This window comes from Urocitellus parryii, chromosome 14 (assembly GCF_045843805.1).
Source record: "Urocitellus parryii isolate mUroPar1 chromosome 14, mUroPar1.hap1, whole genome shotgun sequence".
In the NCBI taxonomy this organism is placed as follows: domain Eukaryota; kingdom Metazoa; phylum Chordata; class Mammalia; order Rodentia; family Sciuridae; genus Urocitellus; species Urocitellus parryii.
Window position 1 is genome coordinate 63,821,438 of NC_135544.1, and position 12,026 is coordinate 63,833,463.

The following is a 12,026-nucleotide window of genomic DNA, read 5'->3' on the forward strand; positions in this document are numbered from 1 at the left end:
GACAGACATCTGACTAATACAAATCCTAACCTCCTGTCCCTTCCTGACTACCCTGAATTTATGTAAGCCCTTGAGCCTGGTTAATATCTTAGAGGGCAGTTCTGAAAGGCTCTGGTCTGAGTGTGTGTGTCCTTCCAAATGTATACAATGATAATTTCACTGTCAATGTGATGATATCAGGAGGTGCAGTCTTTGGAGAGGGATTAGAAAAAAAGCCTCAGAGAATTGCTTTGACTGTGGACAGAGCTAGAAGGTGCCATCTGTGAACTAAAAAGTGGTTCTTTACTAGACAACAGGGCCTTGATCTTGGACTTCCCAGGGTCCAGAAAGATTTGAAGTACATTTCTGGTTTTTATGGGCCATTCAGCGGGTGCTATTCTCTTACAGCAGCCAGAGTGGACCAGGACCCCAAGTAAACTGAAGGAGACTGAGAATGTAAAATGATGCATAAATGATCAGATCTGACAGAGCTTGTTGGATTTCACTGTGTGTGTGTGTGTGTGTGTGTATGTGTGTGTGTGTGAGTGTGTGTGTGCGTGTGTGTGTGTGTGTGTGTGTTTCTGTGGAAATTTATAAGAGTCATGTGGGATTTTGCAAAATAAAGAAGCTATGTTTCCTTAGCATATCTGAATAGAGCCTCAGAACATGGGCTACTCAGCATTTTTGATAACTAAGTGATTAATATCTTCAATGGATAAAATGAACTTACAGTAAAAAAAAAAAAGTACAAAAGTAAAAAATCACCATATAAAAAAGTGGCCTCAAAGCACAAGCAGGCAATTTCATAAAAGGAGAAATAAAAATGACTAATAAAAATATAGAAAGAAGTGTTCACAGCCACACCTGGCTGAAAATGAAAAGCCACTATACAAGTGTCAAATTGGCCAAGGAAATAGGAAGGTTAAAATAGAGGGAACTACTTGTCAGATGAAATGACTTCGAAAAGTGTCCCCTTGCCCACCATGAAACCAAGAGGCAGCCGAACAGGGTGGTGACTTCCTTGCTGAGTGACTAAGGAGGGATCGCTGCTCAGCTGAGGACTTCCCTGGCTGTGGCCTGATTTGCAAGTTGGCTCTCGTCCCAAGCCTTGTTAGAACTCCTTGTTAGCGTCTTCTGCGGCGCGTTCCTTGTAGTATGGGGGTAAATCCTCACCCGCAGGTTTTTCTGGTGGCGATAGTCAAAATTATTTCAAAGCCCAGCCTGGTTACAATACTTGTGATCACGAGAAACGTGTTCTCGCAAATCTAACCCCTGAAGCCCCAAGAAGGGGGTGTGCCAGGGCTCTGCAGCAACCGGGGAAACAGGCGTTTTAACCAGATCGCACTTGGCAGGACACCCCTCACCCTGGCCCGTGCCGAGGTCTCCTGGCTGGTCTAGCCATGATCTTCTCACTAAGCCTTTGATGGTTTGAAATAGAAACTTGATCGTGTCCTCTCTGCTCGCCGGTCATCTTGTAAACAACTTGTAGCATGGCTATCAAGTCTTGTGGTCTTGTTGAGTCTGGCCTCTCTCTCCAGCCTTTTTTGACACCAGTGATCTCCTGGTCTCTCAGCTGCGGCCACGGTGACCTTCCAGAAGATCTCCAGGGGCTTCAGGCCGCCTCTGCCAGAGTCTTTGCACAGTGAGTCCTCCCTTTCCCCCTCTGAACCCCCACACACCTGCTCATTCTGCAGAAAGACTTTGTAGCCCTCCCTGTGCAGGACCACCCTTAGCCACAGTGGAGGTGTTTGAGGCGCCGTGTGGAGCCCCTTTATGGCACTGTACACAGTCTGGGATTGTGTCATGTGGCCCTCTTCTTCCCTCTAGAGATCAGAAGCTTCAGGAAGGCGGGAACCCTGTGTTTTATTAGCCAATTCATTGCATTAAGCCCAGACGTGGGGATGTCGCCACATAACTGGCGGATGAAAACAGAAGGTTTTCTGACCCCCTCCTGAAGATGGTCCACACCAGGACCATGACAGTCCCCAGAGTGGGTATCTACCTGCTGCTCCCCCATCAAGAGGTGGGTCGGCTTCTCTTCCCCCGGAACTGAGGCTGATCCCGTGACTGGCTCTGACTGCAGGATGAGGCAGCTACGATGCTGGGCTGGATGGGGATCAGCTCTTCAAAGGTCTGGCAGTCTTTGGAGAGGACTGTCACCCTATAAGAAAGCTGGTTGAGACCACTGGAGGGAGAGAGGCCACCGTGAGTGCCAGCCAGCCCTGACTGCCCGACAAGCTGGGTGCTGACTTATGCCTGGCTCATGGAATCATAAGCCTCGAGATCCTTTTTTTGCCCCTACATTTTGGGATGCTTTGTGATATAGTAAGAGTAATGGAAAAATTGCTTTCTTATCTTAAATTAAATCTGAATGGCTATTAGATTCTCTTCACGTCATTTTCTCTAGGAGGCCAAGCTTTTCTGTGAGATTTAGAGGGCAGAACCCAGTGCGCCTGGGGTGAAGCCATAGTTAACTCCTGGTGACCTTGGGCATCACCAAGGAATCAGCAACATTATAGAAAATTTGTGTGTCATTGTAGGAACCAGCTCTTCTCTCTTGTCATGATTCATATCTCACCATCTGAAACTTCTAGATATTTAACTGTTCCAATTTTGAGCCCCATTCGGGAAGAGATTTCTTGTTATTATCCTCAGTGATTCTCTAAGTGCTTGGCACATAGTAGATGCTCAATGAAATTTTGCTGATTCACACTCTGCCTGTGGTTTCTTCTGCAGGATAAACACCTCGTGGGTTCTGTCTTCCTCATACCTCCCATCCCAGAAGACATTCTCCCTCCCTACCACTGACTACCCTGCCTCCTGTCTTTTTCAAAAACGGAATTCTCAAATACTCTCTGTCCACAGAGGCCACATAGCAACCTGACACTGCTCCCTTTGGTTTAGCGCAATTCCTTAGGTCCAAGAATAATGCTGGCTTTTGTATTGACATCAGATAACATGACCTAACCATGTCTTCAACAAAAGGGGCTCCTCAGTCCTTCCTTTCTTCTGTCCTTTCTTTCTCATACCTCCAAGGACAGTCACCTCTCCTGGAAATATCTGCATGTGGTCATCAGTCAGTAGTGGTCTGTGATTCTTATGAATCCTGGTAAGATTGACACTTGTTATATTTGCTCTGTGCTGGGTGCTAAGGGAGGAAGCTGGTCTGCCTAGGATACCCTGTTTTATGGAAAAGAAAGCCTAGGTTTAAATCTCAGGGCCCTACTTTTCCATTTGGGACGTGGTCTCTGGAACTGGTGGGCTCTAGCTAAGGGGATAAAACAGGCAAAGACCATGCAGCTGCAGTGCAGGAGCTGGGCTGGGAGGAGGTCTCTGAGTTCCTGCTTGTCCCTGGATGAAGGCTAACCCCCTCCTGTTCCCTCTAGTCATCCCACTGTGGACCAAGCTGCTTTTTCCAAGCATTCTCCCCAAGGAATCAATGACGGATAGCAACCTCAAATGCCGCATTCCTCGGATGAAGGGGTCTGAATCTCAACCAAACATTTGGGATGAAAAAGGAAGCAAGATTGGCAAGATTGGGACTTGGAATGGGCCAGTCAGACTCCACCCACCCCACACTGTTGAGTCCAGGACGCGAACCTCTCACTTGATTTTCCTGGTCAGTTCCCATCACACGAGGGCGCATCACCTTGGAGCCTGCACACCACGCTCGTCCCTGCCCTGGGTTGGTTTCAGATCCCTTTGCTCTCTGGCAGCTTCATGCAGACTGATAACCTCTTTTTCCCAAGAGAACATTAATCTACTTAAGAGCTCTCGTCCCTAGGGTATGATAACATAATGGCATATTTATTTTTCTGATCACATTTTGCATGAATAATGTGCTTTAAGGTTGTTAATAAAAACAGATAACATCTTGCAAATGGCCAACAGAAGTAGTATGGTCTTGAAGAACATGCTCAGTCAACGGCTCTACTTCTGGAACCTTCTATAGTGACCTCTGGATGCAGATAACAGCTCTATTCCTTACCTCCTGGTAATCACACCACTGTGAGGGCCCATTGTCCAGACCTCTGCAATGGTTCACAGAGAGTCTCCTCAACTGTCCTGCAGGGCCTTCGGGGGGATGAAGTGTGCTCTATCCATCCTTTAATTTTAGTTCTGTGCCCATTACTTATTAGACTGCCAAGTGGTCTCCCCCTCCCTTGTTGGGTGGTAGAGGAATTTGCAGACCCCAGATTGGTGAGACTTAGGGATCCTTTGTCCCCCTGAGCAGCCCAGTCAGATTTTTAACTGGGTTTTTCTCCTGACCCCCAGGCTCACTTCTTACCTTTCTCTTTTTCTCAGTTCCTCTCTCTTGGCAGAGCTCTCCTGCTTCTTTGTATACCTCCGCGTGTCCCAGATTTTAATCTCGCCTTCTCCTATAGCCTCCAAATGAATACATCTATATCTCCACTCAGATGTTAACGGATATTTCCCAGCAGTGTATATAAAACTAATGCTCTGAATGCCCACTTCCACTAGGCCCTTCCATTCTCAGGCTTTCCCAGCCTCGGTAAAATGTGCTACCATTTACCTATTTATTCAGGCCACAATCCTGAATCACTCATTTCTTTATGTCATACTCTCTGTCCACATTTGTTAGCCTGACCTGTGAAGTAAGTGCTGGACATGATCACTCCTGGCCACCTCCACCTGCCCCAGCTGAATCTAAGGCCTCGGGCCCTCTCTCCCCTCCACTTTTGGTCTCCCTAAATCCCCCTTTTGCCCCACTCCGAATCTCATTCTCCATCCAAAATAACAATCCTTTAAAAATATAAAATGAGACGAGCCACTCACTTGCTAACCCCCTCCCCCAGTGGCTTTCCACAGAATTAGAATAATACGCAAATTTTACTTTGGGCCAGGAGACCCACTTGCCTTTGATTCCACCTATTCCCCAACCTCTTTTTGAACTCATCTGGCCCTTTGCTGTCCGTAGTCCAGCCTTCCTGGCCCTCGTGCTCTTCCTTGAACAGGTCCAGCTCCTTCCCATTTTTGTATTTGCTGTTCCTTTTCCTGGGAGCTCTCTCTCCCAGACTTTGCAAGGCTTGCTCTTCATATCAGCCAGGGCTCTGCTCAAATATCACCTCTTCAGTAGAACTTTCCTGACCGTCATCCTTGCCACTCACTGTTGTCTTACTCTCTTAACTTTTGGATAGTGTTTGTTAATCCTTGACTTTTAAACGTATATTTATTTGTTTGTTTCTATCTCCTCCCAAAGAATGCAAGAGTATCATGGGCAAGGCTTTTTCTGTCCTGTTCATCCTTAATTATCCAAAATAAGTTTTCAATAAATACTTGTCAACTGAGCAAATGCATGAATAAATGTGCAGAAATCCAGAAGGCAGGAAGAGGTGGGATGTGGGAAGGTAGGAAAACTGGCAGTGGCTCAGGTAAGGGGTGTCATTCCCATAAATACAAAGCCCAGGTGCACTTCCAGGAGCAGAGCAAGTAATGATGACAAGGTGGGCACCATGGATTGCCAGGTGGTGGACCAGGAAGGGCCTCTCCGGAAGCCCTGTCTGATAAAATTTCTGTGATAATAGAAATAATTTATATCTCTCCTATCTAAAACAGTAGCCACTGGCCACAGCTAGCTATTGTGTACTTGAAAAATGCCTAGTGGGATGGAAGTGCTTAATCTTGATACTATTTATCATTGACTCACATTTAAGTAGCTACATGTGGCTGGTGACTTCGGGATTAGAGCCAGAAGAATCCCTGCCCCCACTTGTGATTTCAGGTTAATAGATGTTGAAAGGACTGGTGAAATAGAAAGTCTGGTAAATTATCTGGAATGTGGTTGGCATTCAAAAAATAATAGCTGCTGCTCTTACACAGGGTGCAAATTAAATACTTTAGGTCCATGCCATTTAAACTTGGCTCTAAAGCACTTGAAACAAATTTTGATTAATTTTTTTTACCATGACTGTTTGTTTGTTAGAGTCAGTAGATAAGCAAAGTGTGGGTCTATATTTGACTCACCAACTAAAAATAGCAAACAACCATTTTGGGATGTCACTGAAGGCCTTTCAGAGATAGATGACTATTCCAAGTGGACCAGCTTGCTGATACTTATAATGAGCTAATTAGTTTTGACAATAGCTAATTTATCATCTGCAAAAAAAAAATGGGCTTGAAATATTATGCTGTTATTTTCAAACAATGTCATCTCCAACTTCCCAGATGATTTTGGATATAAGTGGTGTCTGGTTTAATATTTGCTATCAAAATAAAATATCAAAATAAAGGTAGAAGTATTTACTTATTGAAAACGTTATGATTTTCAATTATTGAAAAACACTCTTTAAGGTTTAAGTTGGTTTAGACATAAACCCATTTTTGTTGTTAGAAGTTTCCCATATTTCCTTTCATACTTGATCCAGAAAATAAAATTAACACACATATACAACATAATAAGCAGACCATTATAACCCCTAGGAACAATCTAATGCAATAATACAATGGCACATTTGTCTAAAATAAGCATGGTGCTTATTTTCAGGCCAAGAGAATTTGCACTCCCTGTCTTGACAGTCAGCCTAAGTACTCCTCGGAGACTCCCAGACACCAAAGAGGGCGGACAGATTTAAATTAAACACATACTTAAAGGCATTAAGGAAGTTGACATTCTTATTATGGAGACCAATTAATCTGCACCGGTTGGAAGCCACTTTACAGTAGTTGAAAAGTGCCCTGGGACCCAGTGTAAAGGAGATTGGAGTAGAAAGAGAATGAACGTTCAGCTTCTACCAGAAAGCCTTCCCCAATGCCCTGGCTGACAGAGAGAGACGCAGACCCCTCTTCCACTAGGGACTGTGATCTTGGGTAACAGAAGAGGAAGAGGGTGAAGGCCACTGAACCCCACGCCCAGGCGTCCTGAACACTTACCGATGGGCATCACCAGGAAGAAGGGCAGCCAGCAGAGCACGAAGCAGCCGACCACGATGCCCAGCGTTTTGGCCGCTTTCTTCTCCCGGGAAAACTTGAGGAGCCTCACCGAAAAGTGCGTCTTGTTCTTGGCGCTGCTCATTCCGCCGCCTCCTGCCGCGACATTTTTCCGGTGTATGCGAAGCGTCACTTGCTCCAAGTCGGACTTGTCGGTCTTGAGGCCGGACTTGAGGCCCCTGCTCTCCCTCTTGGCCACCACGTAGACCCGGCAGTACATGACCAGGATGATGGCCAGCGGCACGTAGAAGGAACCCAGCGCCGAGAAGAGCACGTAGCCGGGCTCCTCGTTGATCTGGCAGATGGTCTCATCGTCGGGGGCCGGCTGCCTCCAGCCAAACAGGGGCCCGATGGAGATGACCAGGGAAAGCGCCCAGACGCAGAGCAGAGCCCTGACGCCCCTCCTCTGGGTGACGATGGTCGGGTAGCGCAGCGGGTAGCTCACGCCGATGTAGCGGTCAATGGAGATGATGCAGAGGCCCATGATGGACGCAGTGCAGCACAGGACGTCCACTGCCGCCCAGATATTGCAGAAGACCCTGCCAAAGGCCCAGTAGCCCAAGATCTCGAAGATGGCGGAGAAGGGCAGGACCGTGGAGGTGAGCAGCAGATCGGCCACAGCCAGGTTGACGATGTAATAGTGAGTGACCGAGTGCAGATGCCGGTGACAGGCCACGGAGAGGATCACTAGGATGTTCCCCAGCACCCCGAAAATGATGAGTCCCCCTTAGATCACCCCGAGCAGAATGGCCTTGGAAATGTTCACTGGTGCCGGCGGGTGGGTGCAGTTGGAGCTGTCGGAAGCATTTCCGGAGAGAAACACCATGGTCTCAGCCCGGCCGGCGAGAACCGGCTCTCTAGGGCCACCCTCGGGCGGGGGACGGAGGCGGGAGGGAAGGAGCTGGAGTCAAAAGGTCTCGCCTCGGCGGAGCCCTGCCAGTTGAGTTTGGCTGGGGGTGAGGGAGAATGCGCGGGTGGGGAACAACCCCGACCAGCCCTGGGAACCCTGGGAGGGCCACGCTAAATCATAGGGAAGTAAAGGCAACATGGCCAGGGGCGCGCGAGGCTATCAGAGAACCTCTCCACTCACGGCGCTGGCCAGGACCCCAACTCCCTCCCTACCCGACGTTTGACGTAAAGCTAGAGGAGAAACCTTGCAAAATGCAAAACCAGAATTACCAGAGTCCTCTTTTCTGTACCGTCTGATCCGTCCTAGTGGGGAGAAAACTGGGCATTCTGCACATAATTTGGAATTGAAAATTCCAGCTCCACTCTTCCCCCAAACCACAGGCAAGTATAGATCAGCCGTCGATGCTCAAAGACAGGGACCCTTTGCATCTGGTCGTTGCTCACCGCCCTTAGTTATCCTTAGGTTTACTGGCCCACCGTAGGCTCCTGCTAGCTCCAGCTTCTAGGCACGCAGGCCGGGAGAAAAGGGTGTGAAACGTTGGCTGAGACCGTGGCTGCGTCGGTGCTTCTTTTCCTGCGCCCGCCTGAAAGATCAAATGTGGACCGTGATTCAGGCGCGCTGCGGAGCGAGGCAGTGCGGACACCAGTTGGCAGCACCGCCAGAAGCCGCCTTGCCCGGCCCAAACAGAGACGACACTGGAGTGGACCGCACGCCCCCCCTCCTCCCCCAGATCCCAGCCGGGAACCTGCCCTCTCTAGCTTTGCTTGGCTGCCTCCGACCAAGTTCAAGATCCAAAGTGGGAGGAAACAAAACAACCACCCGCCCCAACCCCCGAACAACCCCCGCCCCATCAACAGCAATCCAAGCTGTAGTGCCCGGAGACTGGACCCGGAGCGCCACTACAGCGGGGAAAAAAAAAAATCCCCAAGCCGGGTAGGCGCGACTGCGGCTGGCGTGCGTAGCGCTCAGCCAAAGCCGGTGGAATCCAGAGGATCTACCCCTTAGTCTTTTGAACAGGTTGCAACGCAGTCACCTGGAGGGGGCGGCCTGGGAGAGAGAACCTCTGCTACCCGGAAAGCGCAAGGCCGGAGCCACGCGCACGTTCACTCTCACGCCCCAGGAATTCGCACTCCGGGATGCGGGATGCTAGCGGGTTCACCAACCACGCCGGCCTGGGAGCCAGGTCCGCGGCAAAACCGAGCGGATCCCGAGGGCTGACCGGGACCCAGGTCAGGTCTGTCCTGGCTGGGTTTCCAAGCCGCAGGATTGCCCGCCCCAGAGGCTCCAGTCGGGAGCCACACCCGGACTGCTGGGGACCCGGTGGGGAGCGCAGTACTCTGCAGAGGGGGCTTTGCAAGTGGCAGTCAATGCGGATTTTTGTAGGCGTAAAAATCAAGCCCGCGTGCCAGCGGGCAGAGGACGCTCGGATTTTCTGGGATGGGGACCATAATCTACGTGAGAAAACCGGGTTTCCATAACTGCGAGCCGACCGTAGGGACTTGGGACGCGAGTGCGGGGGGGGGGGGGGACGTGCCCAGGTTGCCTTCAGGGGTTGAGTTCTGAGACAGGAATCCCCGGCGAAGGCTACCGTGAAAACCACGAGTTCAGGCCGTCGCAGGTGATAGCAAACGCTTGCCACTGCGGAAACCCGTCCTCTCCTACTTCGGGGCAGTACCCAGAGGGCCAGGGACACTTGTTAACTAGAAGATAACTTCCCAGAATACAGGAGGGAAACCGGGTGGGGAGCGCTGCTGCTGTGGATCGGGCGAGGCTTTGGGGGTAGTGGGGATCCCGACTCACCTGCAGGCCGGGGCGTCTGCCTCGCCCACCGGCCCTGCCGCACGCCTGCCCTGGCTGCCGCCGCGCACTCACCTGAAGTGCGGTGCCCAGCACCCGCTCCCGCGCTGGGGAGGAGCGGCGGGCTTCAGTTCCCCGAGCCGCCGGCCGCCTCTTTGGCGTGGGAAGAGGGGACCTCTCTCCGAGGAACCAAATCCTAGTCCTCTTCCACCCGCTGACTCACCCCTCTACCACCGACGCCTTCAAATTCCTTGGTTACCGCTATACCTGGATATTTAAAAATAAAGTGAAAATAATATAATAATAAAAAAAAAACCCGACAGTCACCAACAACTCCACAATCACCCTTTCAATATTCAGCCCCTCGACACCAGAGAAGAACCGGCCAGGAACTTTGCAGCTCTCGCTGACGTAACACAGGCTGTAGCCCAGCTAGTACCGTAATCTCCTGCAGTTACCGTATTGCTCTGCCGCAGCGGGCACAAGTGAGGTCAGCGGTAGTTTCTTTCCTGACTAGAGTGGATTGGGTTTCAGCTTAAAAGGAGGGGGAGGAGGAGGGGGAGGGGGAGGGGGAGGGGAGGGGGGAGGGGGAGGGGAGGGGGAGGGGGAGGGGGGGAGGGGGAAGGGGAGGGGGGGAGGGGGAAGGGGAGGGGGAGGGGGGAGGGGGAGGGGGAGGGGGAGGGGGGAGGGGGGAGGGGAGGGGAGGGGGGGGAGGGGGGAGGGGGAGGGGAGGGGGAGGGGGGAGGGGGGAGGGGAGGGGAGGGGGGGAGGGGGGGAGGGGGGGGAGGGGGGAGGGGGGGGAGGGGGGGAGGGGGAAGGGGAGGGGGGGAGGGGGAAGGGGAGGGGGAGGGGGGAGGGGGAGGGGAGGGGGAGGGGGGAGGGGGGAGGGGAGGGGGGGAGGGGGAGGGGGAGGGGGAGGAGGCATTTGTGAGTGTGTGTGTGTGTGTGTGTAGGGGAAGTGTGTGTGTGTGTGTGTAGGGGAGGGGGAGGGGCATTTGTGAGTGTGTGTGTGTGTCTGTAGAGGCATTTGTGAGTGTGTGTGTGTGTGTAGAGGCATTTGTGAGTGTGTGTGTGTGTGTGTAGGGGAAGTGTGTGTGTGTGTGTGTGTGTAGGGGAGGGGGAGGGGGAGGGGGAGGGGAGGGGGAGGGGGAGGGGGAGGGGGAGGAGGCATTTGTGAGTGTGTGTGTGTGTGTGTGTAGGGGAAGTTATTTGAAATACTTTTGCTAGGTATTACTGTGTATATGATGTGTTCACAGAAATCGCTAGAAAAGTTACTTTGAACAGCTTAATTTAACAGCCTAGGGCTGTTAAAATCAACAAGCATGTTGTTGTACCAAATACACAGGTAAATTATGTTTTTTGCAGATTTTTAAAAAAATAAGTAAAATCAGATAAAATTCCATAGATTTTATTGTGATAAAATGATATTTCCAGGATAATGTCAAGAGTTAGTAAATGGGATGGCATAAAAATTAAAAAGCTTCTACCCAGTCAATGAAACAATAAGAATGTGAAGACAGAACTTACAGGATGGGAGAAAATCTTTGCTAGCTACTTTTCTGACAGAGGAATAATATCCTGAATATATAAAGAACTAAAAAAACTTAACCCCCCCCAAATAGCCCAATCAATAACTGGGCAAATAAACTAAACAGACACAAAAGAAATACAAATGGCCAACAAATATATGAAAAAATGCTCAACATCTTTAGCAATTAGGGAAATGCCAAGTAAAAGCCATATACACTGAGATTTCCTCTCCAGTCAGAATGGCAGTCATGTCTCAGCATCATCCCAACAAGGCTGTGTTCCTAATTGGAATAAGATATATTCTATGCTTGTATACATATATCAAAATGGATTCTATTATCATATATTGCTAGAAAGAACAAATAAAAATAAAAAATACAAATAATAGTAAATGCTGGAGAGGATGTGGAGAAAAAGGAATACTTCTACGCTGTTGATGAGATTGTAAATTAATTAAGAGAGCTATGGAAATCAGTGTGAAGAGTTTTCAAAAGACTAGGCAGGGAACCACCATATGACCCAGCTAGACCACTCCCCTGTATTTATCCTAAAGAGTTAAAATCATCATACTGCAGTGATAAATGCATGCCCGTGTTTACAGCAGCAAAATTCATAATAGACAAACTATGGGACCAACCTAGGTGTTTGTCAGCGGATGAATAGATAGAAAACATGGTATATAAGGAAGAATGAAATGAGGTCATTTGCAGGAAAATGGATAGAACTTGAGAACATTATGTTCAGCAAAATAAGCTCAAACTCAGAAAGTCAAGGGCTGTATGTTTTCTCTCATATGTGGAAGCTAGAGAGGAAAAAGGAAAAGGAAGCGGGGCGGGGGCGGGGGGGGCATTTCATGAAAATC

The 12,026-nt window shown here is 49.7% G+C and overlaps 1 protein-coding gene and 1 long non-coding RNA gene across 2 annotated transcripts in view; one reads left to right on the forward strand and one right to left on the reverse strand.

The window, feature by feature from the left end:
• The window catches only part of LOC113178621 (alpha-1A adrenergic receptor), a 51,522-nt gene extending 42,935 nt beyond the window's left edge, over positions 1–8,587 (reverse strand). Inside the window, 1 exon segment of the mRNA XM_077792666.1 lies at positions 6,871–8,587. Within this exon segment, the coding sequence (XP_077648792.1) occupies positions 6,871–7,753 (883 nt within the window). The 5' untranslated portion in view covers positions 7,754–8,587.
• On the forward strand, positions 1,477–4,207 carry LOC144250166 (uncharacterized). The gene is made up of 3 exons (XR_013342418.1): positions 1,477–1,621; positions 3,016–3,088; positions 3,366–4,207. It is a non-coding gene; the product is annotated as an uncharacterized LOC144250166 (long non-coding RNA).
• Positions 8,588–12,026: the final 3,439 nt, after the last annotated feature.